This window comes from Melospiza melodia, chromosome 24 (genome assembly GCF_035770615.1).
Source record: "Melospiza melodia melodia isolate bMelMel2 chromosome 24, bMelMel2.pri, whole genome shotgun sequence".
Taxonomy (NCBI): Eukaryota; Metazoa; Chordata; class Aves; order Passeriformes; family Passerellidae; genus Melospiza; species Melospiza melodia.
The window spans coordinates 9,210,240-9,236,706 of NC_086217.1; the positions used below are offsets into that span (position 1 = coordinate 9,210,240).

Here is a 26,467-nt window from a genome sequence, read left to right on the forward strand (position 1 = left end):
ACACTTCAGAATTAGCAGATCTTTACTGAATGCAAGAGCTTGAAACAGTTACACAATACAGCCTTCAAAAGCATATGGCTCGAGCCCTAGGGACTATACCCAGGAATATAATACTCTACAGCATGTTCAGAATACACTTTATAGCTGTGCCTTCTTTCTTTGTGTGTGTGTGTTCTTGGAAATGTATTTGAAGCATTAATAACCTCAGACAGGGCATGGACTGAGGCCACTGCCTGTTATTCTGTACACAGAACAAACTGGTGGTTGCTGCATGAAGTCCTAATGTAAAGGGACAGTCATTGCAGCTCACAGTGCACAAGACTCCTTCCCCACTGGAGCAATAATCCCAGGACCTGTCCACACTGAAGTGTTTCCTAGCCAGGCTGTGGAATCACAATTGCAAACCTCTTCCTGCATTTTGTACCTGCAGAGCAGTGAAGGAGCAAACCAAAGTGAGCCACCTCCCTGAGGACATGGGGGTGCTGGGTGCTCCTGTCACTGGCCCAAATAGCAGGGCTGGAGCTGCTCCTCACAGAAATTCACCTTTTTAGGTCAGATTCAAACTGCACGTTTTCCACCAGGGTGTGACCTCACTTCTCTTTCCTGTGCACTTCAGCATCCAGCTCAAATGCTCAGGGCATCCTCAGGTCTTTCAAAAGTGTCACCTTCTTACAAGGTGTTTTATTTCCTAGTTGAAGGGTTCCTCTGAAGTGCCTCAAGCACCAAGTGGCTCAGACCACAGGATTTCCTCGCATTAAACAAAGCAACAATAAATAAGCTTGAGTGAGATTTCAGGGGAGCTCTGTATACAATGGACCATTTATATGACACAAACATTGGCAGAAAAAAATCACTTTGGAGCTACTGTATTGTTCCTGTAAAGATTGCACAATATTTTATGAATTGCCATTTGTCAGTTTGTTTTTATGTGTTTCAACAAAGCCAAAAGGACTGATGGGTTAAGAAGGTGCAGTAACTTTGGGTTAACCTGCCTGCTTTTGCTCAACTCCCGTTTAGCAGCATCTGTAACGTATTACTTTTAAAAAATTGGCAATTAAATAGTTTCTTATTCTTTCTGAGAGCAGCATTTTCCTGAGAGGGCATGCAAGACAGCATTACCAGACTGTCTCAGCACACGTCACTTCTATTTCAAACAGCCAGTGCAACAGTGACCCATTTGTCTTCCTTTCCAGTGACAACAGCCACAGACAGTTACACCCCAGAGCTGTGCCCCCCTCCTCTCTCTGGATGAGTAGGTGCCTTTCTCACACCACTTTGTGGTTACTGCTTCTCAAGAGATGGCTTGTTCTGAGCTCATAAGGGCCAGAAATGAGCTCAGCAACCAGCACATATCACTTACTGACAATGTGACCATGGATGCAAACACATGCAGAGTAATTTGATTTGTCACAGCAATTGTCAACTGATAATTTAAAAAGCCAGTAGAATTAAAATTAACTAACACATTGGAAGGCAGAGATGAGAATCAAACTGTTCTATACTTTTCAGTCCTCAATTTATTTAATATCCATTTTAAGGAAAAACAGGGAAAAAAAACAAGCAACAAAATAACCTTTATCCAAACTAGAATACATTACATTGTTCTTTATGTAAAACTGCTACCTGGCCCTGAGCTTTGAAACATCCCAGCCCTGTGCAGGGAGCAATGCAGTCAATGCTGATACCTTCAAGTAACTGGTTGCTTGGCTACAGGCACTTAAATCTGCTTGCTGGGTGCCTATAGCTCAGCCAGCAGCAACCTGATTTTTAAATATGAATCAGAGTGTTCACTAATTATTTCTGAGGCTGTTCCTGCACTGAACAGATATGAAAATCCACAAAGAAAATCCAGAAGGGGTGGGGAAGAAAAGCAAGCATTTGATTTGTATAGACATTTCCTCCTCTATCCCCTATTTTCTTGGGCAGGCAGGATTAAACAGATTTTTAAAAATTCACACCTACCAGTTATAGTGATGTAAATTCAGAAATATTTATTTCAAGCAGTGACAATGAGAATCTAGGTCAGTTTAAAATCCTCTGAATTTCTACCAGTGTATGAGATCATTCAGCCATTAGCTTTTTTCACATTTATTTTCCTGTCATGCTTGCACTGAAATATAGTGCTGCTGTGAGTATTACTTCAAGCTATCTCAGAATAAATGGCCAGAGCTATGACATAAGTATACAAAGCATCTAGTATCTTAATTGTGAAAGACCATACCATTTTGTTCATAGCTAAACAAATGGCCAGGTTTAGAGACTATTTTCTTGATTTGTAGGCAGTGGTTGTACATTAAATCAGAGACCACCTACTGTTTAGGGCCTGCAGATTTAGGTACAAAGAGAATACAGCACCAAAACAATTGGACATCAGAGCTGGGAGTGGATCCATCCAGAGATGGGCATTTGATGGGTGCCACTCACTAGGTTAATAAAAATGGACAATGGATGACATTCAAACATGGCCAAATTGAGAGGGAAAACACATATACAAAGGAGGTAAGTTACTGTATGGTGTCTGCTAATTAATTCATCTACATAAGGCATTTAACTTAGGCACAGCAGGCAAACAGAAGGTGGCTATGAGGAAAAATCCAGACTAAAGCAGGGATGTGATTACTCCCACAATGCAATAAAGCTTTTGAAAAGGTCTTTACATAACAATTAGAGCTTGTTTATCTTGCACATTGTTTACTACTCCATGGTTTCCAGCTGCAGCTGCACCATGCTGCAGTACCCTGTTACACCTATTTCTGCATGTGTTTATCTCCAGTACTAGAGTTTTATCTGACTAAATCCTAAATCAAACATAAGACAAAACTAAATTTTAGTCATAGGACATTCTAAAACCCAACTGAAATATATATATAAAATAATTATACCACAGAAGCCTTTCATTAAAATTATTGTCAATAGTGTGACCAAACAATAAAGTTACACAGAAAAGCCACTTTCCACACCCACTTGTATGAAACATCCCCAAAACTCCTTTCAATCTACTGCAGATACACAAGGAAAATGCCAGATTTTCACAATGAAAGCACCTTTGCCATCCCTTACCCTTCCCGGCCGATCTCGCCAACCTTCAAAGCCTCCCCAAGCGGCTCTTTCCCAAGTTTGGTCAAGTTCATCTTGGTCTCCAGGGTCATTAGAAAAGATCCATTGTAGGACATTTCCAAATCAACCCAAAGTCCTAAAATAAACAACAGAAAAGATGTCACTTGAAGGGCAATCACAAAGCAACTTTTCTGATCACATTAAGCTCATGGAACAAAGCCAGATATAAACCCAAGCCACACTGAAAGAGAGTGGTGAGTATAGCTAATGGTCTAAAAAAAATACTGTGATTTACACACACCTAAACTGCTTAAGAGATGTGAAATGAGATAAAGGAAATAGAATACCATCAGGGATTCACTTCAAAACTATTTACAGCATTGCTCCAAGCCAAGCAGTAATGGGGACGCTCCTCTGCATCACTGACGCTGTCCAGGTGAAGCACAACTTGAAATCCCAGAGCAACATTTGCTTCTCTCTCTGCTGCCCCTTATTTTGCCAGTGGTTTATTGAAGATCTGTGACAAGGTTCCCTCACTAACTGAGCTACAGGCACTATTTTATGATTCAGTGCAAACAGGGTCATTACCTACACAATTCTAGACATGCAATATTAAGTTAAATCCTATTGTCTGTGCAAACTATTTGCTTTTTACAATCTCCAAAAGAATGTTTTTGGGAATACCTTAACATTAGCTCAAGCCTTTCAAGTGACACCCTGCACCAAAGCAGCAGAAGGTTAGAAAACAGATGCCAATAAACACTTCTTCCTTTTTCAGATATTGCAGCTGCACAAAACATTCCCTCACCAGTACCTGGCACATCAACCACTGACCCATTCCACTTTTATTTACTTATTTGGAAGCAATTAATGGTGAATAAAACTGAAACCAGGACAAATGGTAACTACCCTTTGTGTTTTATTGTTCTAGAAAAGTCACACTTTATCAGTTCAAGAACTATTGTTTTCTTTTCTGCAGAAACATATCCTTATCACAATCCCACCCACATGTGGTAACATAAACACAGGCAGCTCCCAAAGACCTGGTCCCTGGCACCCTGTGAGGTTGCATGCTGGAAGCAGGATTAAGGCAAACTGGTGCTTTACTAACCCAAATAACTCTTTTCCCACACATTTTTTCTAACATTGTTCTAAAAACCAAACACAGGAACTCAAACACAAGTTTATAAGGGTGGGTTTTTTCTCCTTACAGTAGGAAGGTATCAGTAAGATTATAAAAACCATGAAAACAGCTTAACAGACTTTTTGGACAATCAATGAGTCAGCAGAACTCAATCATCAATATAGTTTTAACAGTAGATTAAATTAAGCAAAGGATGCCATTACTGGGAGGGAAAATTCCTTCTGACCAGAAAATGTTCATACACTTTTTCCAGAGGGAAAAAGGGAGGGAGAGGGAGGGAAGAACTGGGCAGATGGTACAATTTATTCTGTTTTCTGGTTCCCTAGCCTTGACAGAATTACAGTAAAAGCCACACATATGCTGTCACCCAAGCAGGACTGTATTAACAGAAACAAGACTTTTTCTCTAACATTGTCTGTTAACAAATTTAGCTCATTAGAGAAGGCATATAACAAAAAATGTATTTTCTTTGTAATCAAGCACTGGTAAAAAGAAGCACTGATGAAACAAAGCACATTAAATTAGTAACTGCACTTTAAAGCCTCACAAAGGGCTACCCCCAACGACTGCCTCAATCACTTACTAAAAAACGCCAAAAACTGAGAAGCATTCATTTTGGATACTGCCCTGAAACTATTTTTTTTCCCCACATTTCCCAATAAACCAAGTCATTTACCCATAGGTAACTTACCAAGAGATACACATTTATTCTTATGAAAACAAGCATTTCCAATTATCATCCCCTTGTTTATGTCCTTTTAAGTATAAAAAGTTATTCCAGTAATTACTCATTGCAAGCTCTTTAAAACCCTAAGAGCTCACACCTATGTTCACATTTAACAGTATGGAAGAAGTTAAAAGGATTAGAAATCCTACCATAAATGTTTGCTTGTCAAAGTTGAACTGAACAAGAAACTAAAGGAACTAATTAATCCCATTGCTGCTTCAGCAATTAATTGAAGCCAAGTGTTCAGCTCCTAAATCCCATCTCATGACTTAGAACTACAGTCCTTGGTTACAACTGAAGTTATGAGAACAGCGAAAAGAATTCAAAAAATGTTTAAATCAAGGCAAAGGAAAACACACTGTCAAGAACCCTGACTAAAAAGAAACTATGAAACCACTCCACAAGCCACACACACATAAAGATTTTTTAAAGTTTTCCTTTGTTCTGTTACCCCAAATAAAACTTCTACCAATGGTGCAACCACTTAATGTGGAACACTGGAGGACTTCCCAAGTACTGGGAGAACCTGCTGTCCCACAGAGGAAGCATAAGATGCTTTACTTCCCCAAATACTGACTGCACTCCAGCTTATTCCACCTATTCAACTCTTATTTCTCGTTAAAAGACAGATTTTGTTCCTCATGACAACCAAACAGTTTGCTCTTTTCAAACACGCTTTGTTTATAAAGTTCAGTGGAAAATAATCTCTGGAAAAGTTGAGAGCAAAGTACCCAGTGTTTTATAGATAAGGATTTTCCCCAAGGGGTTGCAAGGCTCAAGTTGATAAGGGCAAACAACAGCATTTGGATACAACAGGCAGTATAAACTAATGTATGCCCAAGAAGATTTTAATATTTCCCCAAAGTCTGCTTTGCTCAGACTTATGAGGGAAAGGTCAGCACTTACTGTCCTCATGCTTTTAGTCAGTGATTTGAGTGGCACCAAGTTTTAGTATTAAAGTTTCTCAATCTCCTCCTAAAGTCCATGCATCTGGTATTCTTGCAAAGGTCAGGTGACACCACACCAGGTCTTCCAAGGAAATATTTCCCTTTAGGCCAATTAGAAATTTCTCCACGTTGAGTGGAGAAACTCTGATACAATTTAAAATTACAAACTGTTCTGATTACATCTTAAATGGCATCTAGCTCTCCTGAACATGTAGAATAAATGCTTTTGAAGCTAAAAAGCATTGTTCCAAGTTTTTACTTTTTTCAAGACTACTTAAGTGACGTGAGCATCCTCAAATATGTGACCATATGCAAGCCAGAAGGAATAGAAAACAAACAGTTCTAGTTCATACAGCAGCAGTATAAAAGTCATCCAGCTTTAAAAAAAGCTGTATTTAATATTAAGAACATAAAATGATCCCGTATTTTGAAGCTTATTTTCAAAACAATATTATTCTTGATTTCCAAGTGATTACAATTACATTTTCTGAATCCCTACTTTTAGAACAGGGCAGCTTCTCTTGGAGACACAAACCTGTTTTCTCCTATGGTCAGAACCAGATCTGTCCCAAGGAGATGTGCTTTGCCCTCTGCAGTGCCTGACAATATCAGATAAGTGTCTGCATCTCTGTTGCATGCAAATTTTAGTTTAGTTCAGTAAATATTTCCTATGGAAAGACATGATCACAATTCCATATTTGCAGAATTACATTTACACCAAGCCTGAGATAAAGACCCATGAGTGTCTCAGAATAAGCTCTTATTACACGCACCTAAAACATACACAAGATAAACAGATCAACATTCTGTTCTCAGATACAAAGGCATTACCAACACCTGTTATTTTTGTATTTTACCTCTGTGATCAATAGAAGGTTTGAAGGCTTGAAGGATCTTGGGCACTGCTATCCCCATGTCAAGCTCAGTCAGAGTCAGCTCATTCATGAAGTAGGGCAGCTAAAAGGACAGAATATTCAAAAATCAAATACATGTTATGGAACTAGACATCAGTCTCTTGAGAGAAGAAAGCTCATTAAACTTAAGGAATGGACTGAGCTGAAGTGTCACCAGTGAAAGAACACAAATATAATTACACAAAATTCTTACTATTCTAGAATTTCACAGTTGCCAGTTGCAAAGAATTTTTAGGGACAGATTGGGCATCTGAATTTGTTTTTTAAATTATGCTGAAGTTTAGATGCTGACCTTAAACTATCAGCACGCTTTTTAGTCAAACTATATAAAAAGCTCAAGAATGAAGTGTAAATCCTATTTCACTATGAATAAAAATCAAAGATTTCTTTGGATCTTAACTTCAGTAATATATTTTATCACTGATGTTTTATCAATGTCTCAGCTTCTTTTATCTTTGGCAAACTCTTTCATAGAACATTACCTTTTAAACCTGTATCATAATTTTAGTAAAATAGAGGCCCAGAAATCATAATTCAGGTGTCTTATTCTTCTAATTGACAGAAAACATATCTCCTGTGAATAGACATTGCTTAACACATCAAAAAATACACCCAGTCCCCACTTCCAGTCCTTCCACTTACAAAGTTCCCAGTGAGATGTCTGGGTACCCTGCTGTCACAATTGTGGAAGCAGACAGGGCAGGTTTAGGCTGCTGGTGATTTCCCACAGCAAAGGCAGCACTATCTCACAGCTGGGGCTGGCAGCTAAATGTCTGAGCTTCTGTAAGCAAGACAACAACTTCCTTTGCCTTTAGGAACAAGCAAGCTCCTCCCCAGACACCAGGAGCTGAAGGCTGTGGGGAACTGCTGCTGCTCAGAGGGTTACAGAAGGCAAGGGGAAGACTGAGCAGTCACTCAAAAGCATCACTGCCCCTTCCCCCTTGAGATGGTGCAGCTGATGGAAGCTGTGTCCTGTCACCCCACAGAGCTTTTTCCATAACTACTGCTCCCACTGACCTCCTGCAAGTAGTTTATGTCTGAAGTTAACAGGAACACACTACAGATGTGGCTCCATTATGTCCTCCACCTTAAAAGCAATCTACTATTTCCCAAAGCAATTTCCTCATTTATATGCAGTTCTATCCATCCCTAATGTAAATACAATAATACTTTATTTTTTACATAAAAATTTGACAGATACAAATAGCTAATCCAGCTGTAGCTCATTTTAAACAGAAGCAGCAAAGTTAACATGCATCAGAAACTGAACAGCCACTCTGTAGCACATTTATTGTCTTTTACATACAGTGTAAAGTAAGTCTTTCTTGTACTATTTTAAAACTCAAAGACTGTGTGTTTCATTTCCTTCAAAGGATTGTGTATGCAAGTCTCCAGATCAGGTACCTTTATTTTGCTAAGTTTCATTTGGATCTTCTTTGACACTAGATCAGACCAATACTTCTCTCCTAAAAAATCCCAAAATATTCTTCCAAGCAGAGCATTCACCCAGGCCTCCTGTTCTTCTTCTTCAGCTTCCACATTGGCATCTGGCAACTGAAAATACAGAGCAGGTTATTCAGCTCTATAAATTGTATAAAATAAGGAAAGAAAAGGCCTGATTTATATGGGAAGTTCAGTGTTAAGAGCCTGGGTCAACCCAGAACACCAAAAGCTCAGCACAGGGAGCAGCTTTACAAATGCATCAGCTGGGCTGCCACGAGCCTGTCATCATCCTGACATGCAGCAGAGGGAATGAGACCACACAGATATAGATTGACCTCTGGCAATGAAATGAGAAAGTTGTGTGTAATTTAACCTCTGGCAGAAAAAGCAGATAAACCCAGAGTGGGCAGACTTATAAACTGTGTTTGCAGTAAGAGACACTCTCTCTTGCCAGTCAGATCTGAAAGAACAGGTACTCTTCCTTAGTTTTATCAAAAAATTGGAAAGCAAGACCCAACCTTACATCCTTAAATCTAATTCAGAAACAGCACAAATAGATGATAAACACAGAACAGGGAATCACACTCCTCCTTCCACTGCTTGCATATACGATCCAGGGAACTATACTGTCCCCTCTGCTGCATTAAAGGTTTGTTTACAGTCCAAGAGAATTCTGTCTTGGTTTCCTTGAGAACCATCTCGAAACACCTGGAAATATTATACATTCAATGCTTCACTGACTGCACACACAAAAGCCAAGGCAGCTGAAATAATTTTGGGTGTGTACACACACTACCACAGAAAAACAGGAAGCTTCCATGAGGGAAACACAACATATTAATTGCCTGCACTGACAGAAGAATTCACCACCTGACATTTTCCAGGCAGAACTCCTGAAGCTAGCAGAAAGGCAGCACTTTCTAAGACAGGCAGGTAGATGCTGCAGTTCTGAACATCATCTCTTGGCAGCCACAGCTCACAGGGGCTGCAGCCAGGCTGTGCCAGGGCGAGGAGCCTCTGCTGTGACGCAGGTTCCCTGCCAGCACTGCTCAGCTATTTATAGAAAGGCTCTGACACGTGCCAGCTTCAGCAGCAAATCCATCACAGCTTCAGGAGTGGTTGGGGGCAAGAATACGTTTTTCTGGGGGAACACAAGATGTGTTTATTCATACATTACACCATGGCCTCCTACTCCCTTTTCTGGTTGTATGAAAGGGGAAACAAAGATGCATGATACGAATTACCACTATTTAAAATAAAAAGTGGTCATGCTTAACATTAAAGGTATGTTTATTATGAGTGTTGTACTTAGTGTTAAGGTTGTGTTTACTGAGAGTGACTCAAATGCAGTCCAGGAGATCAAAGGATTAGTAAGAGCTACAGAAGCTGTCCACTGTTCCTGTGGAGCACAAGTATTACCTTTTTCACAGCTGTAGGGCTGCTGTCTGCACTGACGACTGGACTACCTGAAGGGCTTTTCTTTTCTTGTGGAATACACTTTGCCATATAAATATTGTAGTCCAGAAGCATTTTCTGCCTCATGCTGCCAGCCAGGTCCTTGTGCTTTAGAAGGATTGTGACTTCTTCTGTGCTTCCCTTGCTGCTGCTCCGGCTGTGTGTGAGAACTCCAGACTGACTGTCAGCTCTGCTGTGTGCTGGCAGCACCCCTAAATACAAAGGAATAATACCTGCTCAACAGAGAACAACCTGGCAGCCAAATCCCACAGTGTATCATCAACATTTAAAGGAATATGTTTATTCCACAGATATTTCTCCTGAAAAAAGACCAGCATGGTGCTTTCTTATTTTAAAGGCTAAAAGTAAATTCTACTGCTGTGTGTTTAGGTGGTCCTAAACCCAAATTAGTCAGTATTTGCTATGATTCAGCACTCAGCAGGGTGTGGGACTGGAGGAGTCAGCTGATCAATCTGGAGGAGTCAGCTGATCAATAGCATATTTAAATATGGACACTCACATATGTATAACACATGGCAAAATTCCCAACAGCTCTGCTGGAGAATGCCTAAAATAACAGTCAGGTGATTGAAATGCACCTATGACTAAAGTTTTTTTTTTTACTAATCTAATTATAGACTGTTACAATTAGAAGGACTGTGAAAAGCATGTAACTATTGGAATTTTATTTAGCTATTAATTTTGCATTAATTTTGCATTTCAAGAAGTTATGTGCCAGAAACAATAATGTTAACTAATTTTTAAAAAGCTTCTCAGAGAATAAAGGCAGAAAAGCATGAGTCATTCAGGTTCAAAATTGTATCAAAGGATGGGTTTAAATTCATATTCCAAACAACTGATCAATACTATAGACTAATGTTTGTTGGATCATATATATATATATACATACATATTCATATATATATTCATGCAGGACCTTTCATTCAAACAGAGAAATGTGTTTTCTTGTGCCACTAACCCATGACAAAACTCTGTCCTTTACAGGAGACTAGAGTGGAAGGAAGGATGGAGGAGGAAAAACAGGTAATGAGAGAACTGAGTCTAATACTGCAAATATTGACATCAGCTCCAAGATGCAGAAAAAGAAGAGACTGAACAATTCCTCCTTAAAAATATGACAGGAGTTATTACAGTCATTGAAAAACAGTGTATTTATATAAAACAGTCTAAAAACAGTAAAAATATTTGAAAGCATAGAGCCAAGAGGGAAAAAGGTGGGGCTAAGGTGGCAATGAGAGGCCAAGGTAAGGAGAAGAGTATCTTTGGTATTATTTTTATTTTGCTTGTAAAGATCACTGTGGCACCACCAAAACATGACTTTGCTTTGTTTCTTTTAACAGACTTCTACAAGAATACAAAATGTGAGTACCTGGCTTGCTCCCACTGGGTGGCTTCTTTACTTCAGACTTGAGCTTTGATGCAAGAAGGAACCTTCTGAACCACTCCTCCTTCTCCCTCCCTGTCCTTCCAAAGAGGTAAAGCACTTGATCCTTTTGGCAAGTGGACTTCACTCCATCCTGAGGCTTCTTGGATTCCTCAATGTTCAAGTCCACTTTCTCAGCAGGTTTCTCCTCTGCAGTCTCCTTCTCAGTCTGGGCCTTGGCCATGAAGTCCTCCTGTTTGGCCAGTTCAATGCAAATTGGGTATTTCTTATTCCAAATGCGTTTCCGTGCCAGGCTCTTAGGAACCAGGGAAATCTGAAGGATACATGAAAGGGTTAAATGAATTTATTTTTCACTTGTATCCTCTATGTTTCTATACTCAAGTAAAGAACACAGGAATGCAAGAGACAAAGATCCCACACCAGATCTGCCAGTTTAACTGACTCAAAATTGCTGGATGTCCAACCCACTGCTATCACTAAGTCTTTGGTGAGCCAAGCCTTGGAATTAAAACAAAGGCCATTTAAGCAGATTAAACCATGTGGATTAGAAACTGTTTTCATTTAGATGATCTTATTCTCATGGATTTGCAGAAAAAATAGAAAACCCAAGAACTTATTTCTGGGAGCATGGGGAGATAGATAACAAGATAAGATAATCTGAGTCCAAACTGAGTTTTGAACACAACGTTTCATGCCCACCTTATGAAATTGAGTGTTTGAAGCTGGTGACAGCCACATCAAATACATAAGAGCCAAGCTATAAGACTGATTTGCAAATAATTATATTCTAAACTCGGTATATTTATATCAAATTAAGACAATGCAAGTGATTAGAGGAGCGGTTTTAAAAAAAAGAGTTACAAAATCTTATGTGGTGGTCTATACTCAGCAGTGTTCTCCAAAACCTGTGGGCAAGTACCTTGAAGAACAGGCATCCTTTTTTTTGTTACAGTCAGGGCACTTGGGCCTTGTGTAATCAACTGGGGCTGGGTGGGGGAAGTACTGGAAATTTTCTAAGATACCACAGGGAACCACCATCAGTCAAGTGGTACCCACATGACAGCTTTGCTTGTCTTCATGATGGGAAAACAAATCTGCAAAAGGCAGGAATCTAATTTTTTCTTTATCTTTTTCAGTGTCTTCCTTTAATGGAAGGCAGAGCTGCCAGCACACTCCTTTCCCATACAGACTCAGAGCAAAGCAGGGAGGTTTTCCTCGCTGTTGCCTTGGTCCCTCTCTCCCTCTCACTTCCAGTCAAGTGAAGGGTGGTTGCCTCCTACATCTGTGCTGCCAAAGCCCTCGATTGATGCAGCACATTAAAAAAATCCATTCCCTTAATAATTAGGTATTGATGTATTATTTAAAACAATGTCAATGGAATCAACTTCATACAGCAACTCTTGATATATTTGAGAGAGGCAAACAACATGTAGGAAAACTGTCCTAGCATTACTGTTAATGCACTCTTCCAACTGCAAAAAGCCCATCTCCTTCCCTAGACTTGGGGTACCTAGAGCAGGTTCACATTCCAGACACCTCTCACTGTCCTCCTTCACATATGGTGTACATTCCCTCTTTGAGTGAAATACAAATGTTGTCTCAGCTGCCTTGGGGTAGAGACAACCACCAAAGATGAGGCATTTTGGTGTAACCTTCAGAACAGTCACCTCATGCATTGGGAACGAGTCTCAGAGCCCCCATGAGTTAACTGCTCTCAAGTGCCACAGGAAACTCATGCCTTTCCCTTATTGTGTAAATATGTACTTTCTCCCAAATCCTGCTCAATCTTCCTCCCCAGCAAAATATTTTGCAAGTTAGTCATGACAACAGTTTTGTTTAAATAATGACAGAACATGAAAATAGACAAGTGAATTCAGAGTTAAAAAGAATTTGCAAAGTGTTCTTTGTTAAAATCAGATATAAGTAAGACACTCACCTTGCTGTCTGTTAGTTCATAAATTTTTTGACTGACATATGTGACTTCAGGCTTTGGCTCATTGTACACAGCTCTTCTAGAAATATTTTTATTGGGTTTTGAAAGTCGTAGGGTGCTGCCTTCGAGTCGCACATAGACAGAGTGAGTCAATGTAGCATGGTACGTTTCTGGATCGTAATTATAAATTTCATTCATCCATCCCTAGAGAAGAAGACACTGTTAACAGGCTTTTAAGCTGCTGGAAAACCAAGCACAGCACGTACCTAAAAACTTTAAATTATTATCCAAGCTTTTGCCAAAGTTATTTCACTCAGTGGACAAACAGAACGAGGCAATAAATGCCCTGAACGAGGTAGCACCAAACCAACAGAGCAGGAGGTGAGGATGAGATCTCAAACACACCAAGTGTTCTTTCTGACTCAGTCACTTTGTTTATGTAGCACAGGGTGCTCTCACCTCCTCCCCAGGAGCCACAGTGGGATCTGCAGATGCAGAATGCCAGGAAGTGTGGGGGGATTCAATATAAGAAATTAAAGGTAGTATAGAAAGTCATCTTACCCCTAAGGAGTTGCAGCTGACCCATTTATTAGATCTAAGGAGCAGGCCTGACTTTAACAGGCCACAGCTATAGCCAGTAAGAAGAAGAGTGTTGTAAAAGAGTGGCTTGGTTGGTGAAAGGGAACTGGAGTCAGTTGGCTGCTGTGAGAAGAAGGAAGAGTCAGTGCCTAGAGGAGCTGCCTACGAGAAACATCAAGGAGGTACAAAGCTCCAGCAATAGGGAACCCTGCAATGTAATGACAGCAAGGAAGAGGCACGGGGCAGGAGGGCTGAGCAGTCCCTCTGCTCCCAGCAAGCTCAGCACTTTAATCACCCAGAGCAAAGAGCCTGTGTGCTCACAGACAGCCCTGACATTGTAATCACCACAATTAAGGACTCACTGGAAGACCACAATGGAGTTTGCTTTCATGCACCATCACTGTTTGAGATCATTTAGCATGTTGTGTAACTGCTCAGCTACAACACAGGAGTCATACATGTGGATTAAATTCAATTAATTTCTGTGCTGTAAAAGAAACACAAAACAAACCAGCCAGTCCTGCTGTAAAAAGCCTCTGAGTGCTGACTCTGACCATGGGGGTGATGTTGCTTCTCTTCTCCAGTATCTGATTACAGAAGTAGAGATGATAAATGGGGTAGAAGGTAGGCAGAATACTCATTCAAGGAGAAGCTTTCCTTCTCTTAACCTGCCATGCAACATTCTTTGATCATTGTTTTTATCTGCACATCAGAACCTTGAATTCAGTGTACTCAATATTCATCAATGTCAACAGAAAGTGAAGGGGAGCAGAAAGTCAAATGGCAACTTCACAAACACCTGTGTGATTTCAAAGGGGGGAAGTGGGGAGAGCTGAATGAGCACCCCAGTATTTCTCAAAACAAAAAGTCATAACTACCTTATGCAAAACATCCCAAAAATTACTGCAAGATTTCAACTTCTTAAAGAAGTTTCCACCCACACACAGAAATGTAAAATTTACTTTAATGCTAATTTTCTTTGGTTTCTGTGCCACATAATTTCCCACAGTAGACAGCATACACTTTCTTAGGTGCCATAGTAACAGTGATATCTGTTTTGCTTACTCCAACATCTAGCTCCATTTCCACTACAAACCCTGAAAAAACTAGATAAATTAGCATTTCTTTTATGTTCAGGAAAGATTAAGTCATTCATCTTTGCTCAGCTCCAAAGCAGATTATGTCTTTTATTAATAGAAATGTCTGTACCAGGACATACTCTTTGAAGAAGCTTTACGGTTGTTTTTTTTCTTACAGTGGGTTATGCACAGCTCCCCTATAGGAAATCCAATGCACAAGGAAGAGTTTTCTATAAAAGCCATCAAACTGCACAGCAGGGATGACGTAGGTTTGAGGCACATCCCATCTCCTTCCTAGAAATTATTTAGCCAAGACATCTTTGAGCAGACAGCAATTAATTTTCAGCCAGGAACTCCAGCTGGACTTAGTGAAGCACAAGAACATCACATGAGCTGCCCAAAGCCACCGTGTGCAGGAACTGGAGTATCCATATGGCCCACAGATCTCTGGAGCAACTCCCACCTGCCCCCATCAGATCTCCAAGCTATTTCTAGCTCAGACAAAGTCTGGAGCCTGCAGCCAGGCAAATGCACAGATGGGAATTTGCTGCCTCAGAAGTTTCCTGTCTTCTCCTGGAGGGGCATTCAGCCAACACCACCCCAGCTGGCACAGAGCAAAGGGCTGCTTGGAGAGTTGGTCATTATAGGAAGCTCAGTCACATGAGCCCTTTCTCTAAGTCTAATAAGATTTCTATTTTCAGTAGAAAGGTTTGAAACTTATGGGTACATGTGGTACCCAGGAAGGAAGGTCACACTGCACCTGACATTCCTTTAATGGCCTGCTGGAGATGGAACTGTGATGAAAACAAGGAGCGATTTACCCATCAAAATCTTGACTTCTCTGTGCCAAAGTCAGTAAAAATCCCTCCTGCTTTTCTGATCCCTCCCATGTGCCCAGGCCTTCCAGTTCAAACCAACTGATTAGCTGTACAGTCTGCCAAACACACAATTCTCACACCCTGCTCACCCACAACCCAACAGAGGTGCAAACACAGCACAACCACCAGGTTACCAGCAACTGGAGAACCAAGCTCAGGTTTAATTATTTGGGGTTTTATTTTCAGACAACAGTCAGGATGAAAGAGACAGAACATTACTGCAATCCCTCCTTGTACACAAAATTTTAGTTTTCTAATTTCTACGGATGAAGTTTCTTCTTCGCACTTGACTTTCATGTTATTTGGTTACAGAGATACACTGCATGGCTGACAGTAAAATGTTAATGCTTCACTAAATGGTGATTCTTTGCTCTATTAATGAATCTGAAAATCTGTGGCAGCTGCAGGAATTTTATCTGACAGTGTTAAAGGAGGTAACAACACCACCTGCCTTCTCACTTCAGTGATCTTCAGTTCTGTAAGTTGTTTCACCTAGCTTAAAAAACACTGAGAAGTTTATCCAAGAAGCCCCTAGAGTCATTCCAAAGTTCCTGCACTTTAAGAACAATTTCAGCAGAATTACCTCCGCCTCTCTTTTTGCAAAACCAAATTGGAACAAAAGATTCACAACCCACGGAAACCGTTTTGCAATGCACCCAAACAGAGAAATTGTGTTACCATAACTTGCTAGCAACAGATAAATTCTCCCAAACTACTGAAGCAACAATGGATTTCCTTGTGTAGGAGAGGAGTGACTGTAGGATAGGTCTTGTCTGTTCTAGCAAAGTTGTTAAAATAAGAAATTTAGTAATTCTGGGAGGACAATGACCATAGTCATATGCCACTGTGCAGCTGCTGGCCATTGACACTGATCCTGTGATCCCCATTTCTAAAGGTCAGCAGTTGCTCCACGCTCCCAGCTGAAAGCAGAACGTGCCTGGCCATGGAGCTGCTCCCTGGGCTGGGCACCACGGCTCTCCCAGCTCAGGTCACAGCTCCAACCCACAGCTGCTACCACTGCTCCAGCCCCAGGAACAGTCAGCTCATGGGACAGGGCAAAAACAGCTTTAAAAACCCCCTCAGTTTAACGTTCCTCCTTCCTGACTCCAGGCTCCAAATATTTTATTCAAACTGCAGTTCAACAGAATAATTCATGTAAAAGGCTTTGTAGGTAGCAACTTTTTAGTGTTACTTATTTAAGGTCTCAGGTGTGTTACAACATAACCTGAGAGGGGAGGAAAGGAAGAACTGCAGAAGATCCTTATGAAGGACCCAGAGGGCTGGGGGCACAAACCTGGCCTGTGGGTAAAAATCAATTAAAATCATTACTTATGATACTTTCAAATACATAAATAAAAGAATCAGCAAATGCCACTTTCACAATACAAGCCCAAATCTGGATTAAAACTGTCCCTAAACTTTCTTAGTGATATTAACTGGTTAACAGCCATTATTATTAAATTATATCATCAAATGCTTTAGCACCAAAATTTTTTCAAGACTGTTGATCACTGAAATCATGCAATTGTATTACTACCCTTTTTATTACCACTATTTTATAACACTTCAATAGTATTTTGCTTCATAAATGAGGGAAAAATATAATGCATTTTTTCAGCTTCTTTCACAGGGAATCCAAAGGCACAAAAATGTCTGAGGTAGGAGAAGCAACCATCACCTTAACTGGAAGAAACATTTGTCTGCCAGAGGCCACTATCAACCATGAAATCCCTTGGATGGTGTTCAGGAATAGCACGCTGATAAAAAGCTTCTCTTTCTGTACACTGTGGCTCAAAGCCTCCAATTTCTCCAGCAGGCACTGCCTCTGTGTTCTCCAGAAAGTTCTTTCTAATGGAAAGGGTAAATATATAATTTCCATTTTAGCTGTTACTTAAAACCTTTTGTGTCAATCAGCATGACACAAGAGAATGCAGAGCTGAAAGGCCAAGAAGGAAGTTACAAAAGACTAATGGATTAAAGAAGGAAAAAATGTGGGCAGGGAAAAAAAAAATAAAAAGATAAGAAGGAAGCCAGAGAACTGAAAATTAAGGGAATAAGCAGATACAAATCATGCAATGAAGATGCAGAGGGTTTGTGCATTTTCTGGTTGGGGGGATGTTTTCCCCCAGTACCAAGGCCAAGTGACTGAAGTAAGTACAGACACCTATAGAGACACACACTTACCAGCACAAGAATTATTTACTTTTTCCCCACTGCCAAGAACAGTTTTGTGGGAGACAATAATCTGTTCAAGTATTTCAGCAATTGCTGAGGGGAATTTTGCACTAGTTTTTGAAACCTAGGAAATGCAAACTTCTCAAACAACGTTTACATGGGGGAGAATGGACACATAGTTGTACAAAAATAACTTGACAGCAATTTGGCAGAATCCCAACTCTGTGAGCCCCATATGAAGGCATTTTACTCAGAGCATTTATCACAATTGCACAACAGCAGTCCAGGCCAGAATACCAGACCAACAAGTTCTGAAGACAACATCTTTATGCAAGAGCATCAAGTTTGATTTTCCTATATTCCCCTGAGTTTTGTTACAGATTAAGTCTTTAGCTGCCTTTCCAGATCCTTTTCAGAGGATCTAAGCTGTCCAGTACTAATTTTGACAGATGCAAACAAAAGATAGTTGTCTGAAGTGGGAATAATAACTTGCAATCTGCTAAATCATATTACATTACATTCCACTACAATATGGGCATTGAGCTGGTTTGTAAACTCCTGAAGCATTTACATATTAAAGACAATTACTTTGTGTGTTATGAGCACAAGAAATACTCATCAGATCATAAAAACCATTAATCTACATTTATGCAGACTTCTCTGCACTGTTCATTTCTTGCCTACAGCCATTTTCATAAGATGTAAATCCTCAATGAAAGCATTAAAATATAGTTTAAAGGTTTTTGAGCAAAAGCTGACATCTCAGAGACAGCCTAACACCAGCCAATAATGAACACCAGGATCTCTATCAGCTGTCAAGTATCAAGGAAGGGTCTTGGCTCCAAATAACAAGGACTGAAGTGAAAGTTTGTAAATATTTGTCCGTGGGAGTAGCAGGTAATTCAATTGGGCAGACAGGAGTGTTCAGTCTGAATTCACTACAGCAAATAATAACCACAACTCATCTCATTCACCAAAAAAGGAACACCAGGGTAGAATAAGGGCGAGACATGCAATTACCACTGTTTATGCAACAAAAGTAGAGTTTTATATTCTGTTTTTCTAACTTTTTCTAACTTTTCAGTTACCTAAAGACACATGAAATTAGCCATCAATACATTATAGATTCTACAGTATATACCCATCTGAATTTAAATTCATGAAACCTTTCTGCAGTTGCAATTGGGGATGCACCTTCAAAAAGCTCAATTGAATATTTACACAAATACAAAAAATGCCTCCACAAACTCTGATCAGCATGTGATATCAAGTGAAGGTTACACCACCAGCACTCAGAAATGCTTCTGCTGCACATCAGAAACCAGCAGATGTTTTACTGCTTGGAATTCTGCAATTGGGAAAATATTATTGGAATTCCTCACAGATGGAGATGAGGAGGGCAGGACAGGGACCAGAGGCACTGAAGGAACAGAGGGGGTGGGTGGATCACAGCTGGACAGGCAGCAAAGTGACACAAAAAGTGACAGCAAATTTGCAACATCTCAACAACAACAGGGGTAGGGCAGAGAGCAGGTAGGACAAACTTTCATTCAAAACCCAGCTCTCAGACACATTTTGCTGAACTGTAATTCCTCCTCCCTTTTCAATTAGCTCATGTTCGAGGAGGACCCATATGCTCTCCAACTCTATGCTCTACTTGAACACAATGCTTTTGTCTCTGCTTATGAACAGACCAGTCAAACAAATTGCTGCCTAGACAAAATATCCCAGAAACAAAATACATCTCCCAAGACCCAGCTTCAAGCACAAATGTTATCTTACACACTAAACTTTGACACTGCTTGCTCTCAGTATTCCAGGTGGATCGTTCCAAATCTACCAGCAAAGCCATTTGCCCTTTTACTTTGAAGAAATTCCATTTTCTACTAATCCCTAAAGACACCAAAGTCTTACATATTCTTGGATACTAAACCATTTGCGCCCCTGCCAAAGAGAGTTGACCCTAAAAAACTATTTACAAGTGGGGACACTTCAGCTCATTTACACCCTCAGGATAAATCTAGTTTACTCCTTCTACCCAAAATAATGCACACAGACACACACACACAAAATGCCAGGACCTCACCTTCAGTATTTCAGGTTCTTTGATGTCCAGAGCTCCTGTATTCCATCGCTTTTTCATGCTTTTATGCAATTTGAGATACTCATGAGTACGTGGAATAAGAAGCCAAATCACACAGACAGCTACCATAAATCCAAGGGCCATTCCAAGTAAAAGTCCACTTAAATAGCCAGGGAGAGGGATAATAAGGTAAGCATAGACTAACAGTATTAATAAGTATAAAGTTTTCACTGGTATTTCAGACTGTTGCACATCCAGATTATTTTCATCTTCACTACTGAGCATAGTAACAGTTTCCTCAGTCATCTCAGGCTCCACCACATTTTCAGCAGGTTTATCAGTTTTGCTTTCTTCCTCTAGCAAGAAAAAGTCTTCAGAATACAGTTCACAAAACTCCTCATCCTCCCTGCTCACTAGTGCAGACAACAAACATTTTTCAAGTACAAGTGAAGGTTTTGACCCCACATCCTTTGTGCTTGCAGACTGAGAGCTTTTGGTCTCCACCTCTTTTGCATGTTCTTCTGCCCATCTTGAATGATCACTCTTATTCAAGTTAAAGTCACCCCCAGAGAAATCCCCTTCAGAATCACACTCCTCTTCCTTAATGCTGTAGTTGTTATTGCTTTCCAAATGGCCATTCAAACTGGAAAGGTTTGAGAGTTCTGAAGCACTTGAAGATAAGGCTTTGGGCCTGTGGCTACTACTTTCATCACCCATTATTTTGCTGAGCAGCTGCAGAGGCTCATAGATTACCTCAGAAAGGCGTCGTTTTGTATCTTCAATTTTAGCCTCCATTTCGGGTACTTTAAAAAAGGAACGAGTGTCGGAGGGGGATGTTAATGGAGAGGAGGGGGCAGTTTTAGAATCACCACCTGTAGCTCGAGGTTGAGTGAACTGTTTGAACAGATGCAAGTTCAGTTTTGAGTCAGGTGGCCTGTAAGACACAGCTTCAGACTCCTGTTTAGAAGTGTCTGTAGACAGAGATTTCACCAAGGTTTTCATTAAGTGTCTGTGTCGCATCGGTGGGGTGGGTTCTTTTGGTTCCACTTCTGTTGAAAAGGACTTGACCAACCCCTTAAAAGGCTTTGAACTAGAAACTGTGGATGAGCCACTAGAGCAGGCAACTGACCTGGAGGGGGATGAGGATGGGGAAGACAGACTGGATTTCTGTTCCACAGGTGGTGCTGGTGCACCTGATGAGCCAGACGTGTGACATGAGTGTGACGATGGAGACAGGACCGGTGGCACTGCACTGAGTATTTGGGATGGGGAAGTAGAGTCCAAGAGCCTCACAGTTTCTGCAGCTGGCAGAACTGCAGGCGACGAGGACAGCGGTGATGCAGAGTTGGCCATGTTAAGCGAGGTAGCTGGACCAAAAAGGTCATGGCCGCTATGCTCAAAGCAGAGGTCTTCCTTGGCTTCAAGTGCTGTTACAATGCTTTGGTCATCTAGTTCCTCATCAAGAAACTCTTTAAACTCCTCTTCCTCCTCTTCTTCCTCCTTCCCAAATGCAGAGAAATGAATTGTGATGGTTTCTCGGGAGACAGATCGTTGGACCTGCACTTTTGGTGTTGACTGCTTTGAGGACATTTCACCAGTTTTGTCTGCATGGCTACTGTTCCGACTTGTCATTGCAGGTTCCACAGATGTGTCAGTCTGGCAAGAAAACATAAAACCACATTAAATGCATTTTCCCCTGCTTCAAATACCCTTATTTTCAAGCATTAAGTCAAACACAATTTTACATAGGAAAAAATCCCAAATCAACTTACACCAAAAAATAAAACAAGAAGCAGGAGAAGCCTATGCTGAAAATTGCAGATCTAGGTTGCTGTGTGCTACATAAGATATTTCCACATACCACAAAATGGCAATATTAAAACATACCAGGCTGTTAAAATTATCCTCAAGCGTCCTGAAATTACAGTTCATCTCTGAAGCATCACCTTTCTATTTTCCCTGCTAGATGTACCTCTGAGTTCCAGAGCCCCATTCCACCCCAACACACTGAAATATTTCACTCCTAACTCTCAGTCCCTTCTACATGCAATACTTAATGCTTTATACCTAATAAATAAAGCAAATTTGAAACTCAAAGCAAGGTCATAAATATGTAAAGGTCATAGTGCGGGGGGCATATTATTTAAGCATTTTATTGACCCATGAAAGTGATTTTAGCCAATATTTACATGGAGAGGAAATAGTATGCAATTAAACCAAAGCAGTGGCGACCATGCACAGAGATGGACCAGGGATTACAGGATTAGCTCTGCTCTCCAGCTGGGAGGCAGCACTTTATCTCCACTGCCAAGACAGCGAGTTTACCACTTCAGTAACTGAATTATTTTTCAGAAGCTGTTAAAATGCTGTAATCAAACTGTCAGGCTGAATTAATGCGAGGCCTTTGCTGACGTTTAAAGAGCAGTTCAGAAGAATGATTATGTGGTGGTGAAGAAATTGCACTTCACGAACAGTTGTGATATCAGATTGTATTATCCAGCAAGCCGGTGCCACCTGCTCGGCATCATCATCCTGCTGAAGGTTGTAGCCCTTTCTGCTTCCTAGCAGAGCTGCTCATGTAAACATTTTTAACCTGTCACTAAACTAAGCTGGGTTAAACATTTTAAACCAGTAGATCTTTGCTACGCAGCTTATTCAGAGCAAGTATCTGTCCACAACTTCCTACACACTACAGTTGTCCATTTTATGGCTCCTAAATTGCTGACAATTCCTTGCTTCTTCCAGCATTTGTGAACTTCCCCAGCAGGCTGTACAAAAGGGGCTGGATGTTAACCTGCTTCGTGCAAAGCCCTCAGAAATTCAATTTTCAGGGTTTGGTTGTTTGTTGTTTTAAGTCTCATTTCTGCTGCATATGACCAGGAGCCAGTTTGGGTTTCAACAACCAAAAGAAACATTCAGACCCTGGCCAAGCTTTCACTTGACATCTCACCCTTGCTCTGATGACTGCTTAGGAGACAAAGATTCTTTCTAAAAGATCATTTCTGACTTCAGCTTTTACCGTGGAACAGTTTTCTTCTGTCCTCCCCAAAACCCATCTGACCCATTCAGCAGCATTAACAGAGAACTCCTTTCAGTGATGGAGCTGTGCCTCCAGCCCACCTGGGGCTCAGTAGGTTGTTCCCTTTCTTACTGCATCTGTGGATCCAGTAGTTATTCATCCAAATATTAAGAACTCTCAGTTACCTGAGGTTTACATGTACACTTATCAGTCACCTGTGTGTATAACTTGGTGAGTGCTAAGGTTGGTAGGAAATTTAGTGTCTCATTTCCCTGTTGGATGAGCACACCTGGGAACCAGCAGCAGACAGAATCCATGCTTCTGCCTGCTGTCCACCACAGATATGGCTCTGTTTCACATAGGTCAGACTGCAGATTTTTTGGACAAACACACCCAAATTTATTTTGGAGAGGGGAAAAAAATACTACTGGACAAGACAGGTGTCCAACCTCATTTCCACAGTGCTGGGCCATCAGCTATCACACATGTTGAATATTGTGGCCCAGTTGTGAAACTGCAAAATGAACACATCAAAATTTGAAAGTACAAAAACTCTACACATTTTCCAGGTCACTGAGCCATCACAACACTATACACTAAGGAAGGAAAAAACAAACTAACATCAAAACCCCACAAATACAGTGACAAAATCCCCCTTGCACACAAGGCTGTTGGCATCAGTTTGACCCTTTCCCTTCTGCTGTTCAGGCTTAATAATTTATCAATAATCTAGGAAAGCAGGAGAAAAAAGATTAGCAATTCCTCCCATCCCCCAATAGCATTTTCAGTGTGGCATTTTGTTTCAGCTAGAACTTCAAGGGTTTGGATAGCTCTTTAGCACACTGTGTTGACACTGAACATTAATTAGCTGGTGTTTAAACACCAGTTGCCATGCTGTGCTAATGCAGTGCTAATGACCTGAAACAGATGAACTCCACTTGCACACACCAAATGTACTGAAAAGAGATTTTACTGCTTACTGAACAAGCAAGATTTTCCTAACATCATGATTAACTTAACAGAGAAAGGAAGGAAATTCTTGATTAACCAGTATTTGCCTACCTCAAGCACATTACTGCACCACAAATTACGTCATATAAAAGAGCATGTTTTCAATCCATTCCTGAACACAATCTCTGTTTTACTGTGGAGGATCTGGGCTTTTGTTTTGTTTTTTCTTCCCAAATGAGATGCTGAGAAGTTTTTCCTTGACAGCTCTTTCTGTAGTTGTTAGGTTTTGATAAAGCTATTTCATCAAGCTCTTGAACTATACATTTTTAACTCTTATATCATTTTAACAGATTTATTTCTTACTCATTTCTGGCTACATTTTCCTCACTCATTTCCTTCCCCTACTCCTCAGCTCCTCTCCCAGCTGTTTGAAGACCTGATGTTCCAGCCTCACTATCTGAAGTGGCACAATTCCAAACTGATTGTTTGCAGATTTTATTGGTACTTGCACAAACACAGGTTTTCACTGGTCCTTCTTTTGAAGGCCACACTGTTCCCCATTCTCTGGCTGCCTCTTCAAGGTTTTTCTGTTGATTCTGAAGATGCAAGGTACCAGTTTTATTTATGTGGCAGGCAGATCTGAGTAACAGTCTCACATCCTCAGGCTTCAAATGATTCAAAACATGAACTTTTACCCAGAAGGAAAGAAGGCTGCTCAGAAAATAATTCCTTTCCCCCAGAGGTTTGAATTTTGAATGCTGTTGCAGGGTGGAATGAGATAGCTGCCAACCAACTGCTGCCATTTCCACTTCTGACCTCAAGGCACTGCATGCCCATCTCCCACAGAAGAGCAGTTGATAATCCTCACCTACAGGCATTGCTTCTAAAGCCCCAACAACAGGAAGCACTGAGCCAGGCAAACAGGGAGTGCAGCTCCTGGGACAGACAACATTCCTCCCCCAGCCCTTTCCTGTGAGCAGGGAGGCAGCAGGGCTGGAGCTGAGGATGGCTCTGTCCCCAGCACGCTGTGATGCACCTGGTGACAAACAGGGACACCGAGGGAGAGCTCAGGTGTGGGTTAGGCCATGACACACTTCTGAGTGTCACTGCAGTGGCTGTGCTGCTTCCCAGGAATGACTAACTGGGAGTTCACAGGAAGAGCCAAGCACCCAGCAATGTGTCCTTCTGCCCACAGACACCCTCCTGCTCCCTTCTCCTGCAGGACAAACACACCCCACCCTTCAGCTGTGCCCCAGAAAGCACCTGCTCACAGCCCTGAGAGAACACACAGCCCATCCAGAGCCTCAGACAATTATCTCAACAACTTTATACAGCAAAACAATTCTTTTCATATTAACAATGTAGAAAAGTGATTGAAACAACAAAGCAGCAAACTAGGAACTAACTTAGAAGGTCAATGTTGCATATACCACACTTAGTCATAATCATTTAGTTGGAGAAACAGGCTGGATTGGGTAACTAAATTCACATGTTTTGCAGTAGCCAACTACTCCAATGACATTGCTTTACTTATTACAACATCTTCATGAGGAGGAAAGGGTACACAGTGCACTGTACTAGCAAAATGCTTTCAGAAAAATGTGCAACAAGGTTCAACACTTGCATTTTTGTTGCTACTAAACACAGACCAAAAAATGTGTTTTCCACAAAACAGAAATTCCTTTCCTCCTAAGTAAAGGAAAAGCCTCACAGGTTACCAAACAGCACTGCAATGCTTTCCTCTGTATCTGTCAGCTGCACCAGAAGAACAAGTCCTAAATGCTGTTAAGGAAACAACGAATTTCATTCCTGATAATTCAACTTCACGCAGATTGCCACAGCTGCTCACAGGGAATGTTTCTCACTGGTTATTCCTCTGCTTTCCCCAGTAACCCTTCTGGGCCATCACTCATCCAACTGCTCTGGCAGACTGGGAAAAACACCCAGTTGTTCTTTAGGATTCATGGGGCCCTTTTTGTCATTTTGGGCTACATGATAGTAATTTTCAAGGGTCAGACTCAAACCTTCATACTCTAAATCCACCCCTCATTTGGCAGGAAGAAGCAGCAGTATATTTATTTTAGACAATCTCTGCAGCCTCCTTATGGAGTGAGAGATTTTATTTTAACAGAAAAAGGACCCCACTAACACATTACAGCCCTGTTCCAAACCAGGCCAGCAGCACATGAAATCTCTCTCAGACAGAGAACACCTACACAAGGCAATATGATCTGAAATTCATATTTGCTCCCAGAAATTCTAGATTCTGTTTGATTTACTAGAGATTCAAGCAGTATCTGCCTTCCAACACTTAGATATGTGGGAGAACTGCTGCAATTTTTTGTACTTAATTAAAATAAGTAACAGAGCTCTCAGCATCAGACACAATTCTCTGTTGAGAGCAAGAAGTCTTCATTTCAGGTCCTTCAAAACAAAGCACAATATTAGTGAAAAGTACTGCTTTGCCACAGAGGTAAAGCCAATTCCCATTTAGCCCAGAATGCCCTCCCTGAAGCAGAGAGCACAGCTGCTGGGACATTATCTGTGACATGCACTTCATCTCATTCAGCAGATCTATATCATAAAAGACAAAAAAATGAAGGGATACAAAATGCAAAATTCAACGTTCTTTCCTATCCCCATTCAAATTTCTAATTATGATCAATTAAATTCCCCTG

At 40.8% G+C, this 26,467-nt stretch overlaps 1 protein-coding gene across 2 annotated transcripts in view; it reads right to left on the reverse strand.

Annotated features, from left to right (window-relative positions):
* The window catches only part of TEX2 (testis expressed 2), a 46,163-nt gene that overhangs the window by 6,543 nt on the left and 13,153 nt on the right, over positions 1 to 26,467 (reverse strand). For both annotated transcript variants that reach the window (XM_063176043.1, XM_063176042.1), the window contains exons 2-8: positions 19,823 to 21,475; positions 13,029 to 13,229; positions 11,078 to 11,405; positions 9,652 to 9,899; positions 8,194 to 8,343; positions 6,733 to 6,832; positions 3,061 to 3,193 (exon numbers count right to left, since the gene is read on the reverse strand). In XM_063176043.1, coding sequence (XP_063032113.1) covers positions 3,061 to 3,193; positions 6,733 to 6,832; positions 8,194 to 8,343; positions 9,652 to 9,899; positions 11,078 to 11,405; positions 13,029 to 13,229; positions 19,823 to 21,451 — 2,789 coding nt within the window. In that variant the 5' untranslated portion in view covers positions 21,452 to 21,475. The remainder of the gene's footprint in view (positions 1 to 3,060; positions 3,194 to 6,732; positions 6,833 to 8,193; positions 8,344 to 9,651; positions 9,900 to 11,077; positions 11,406 to 13,028; positions 13,230 to 19,822; positions 21,476 to 26,467) is intronic.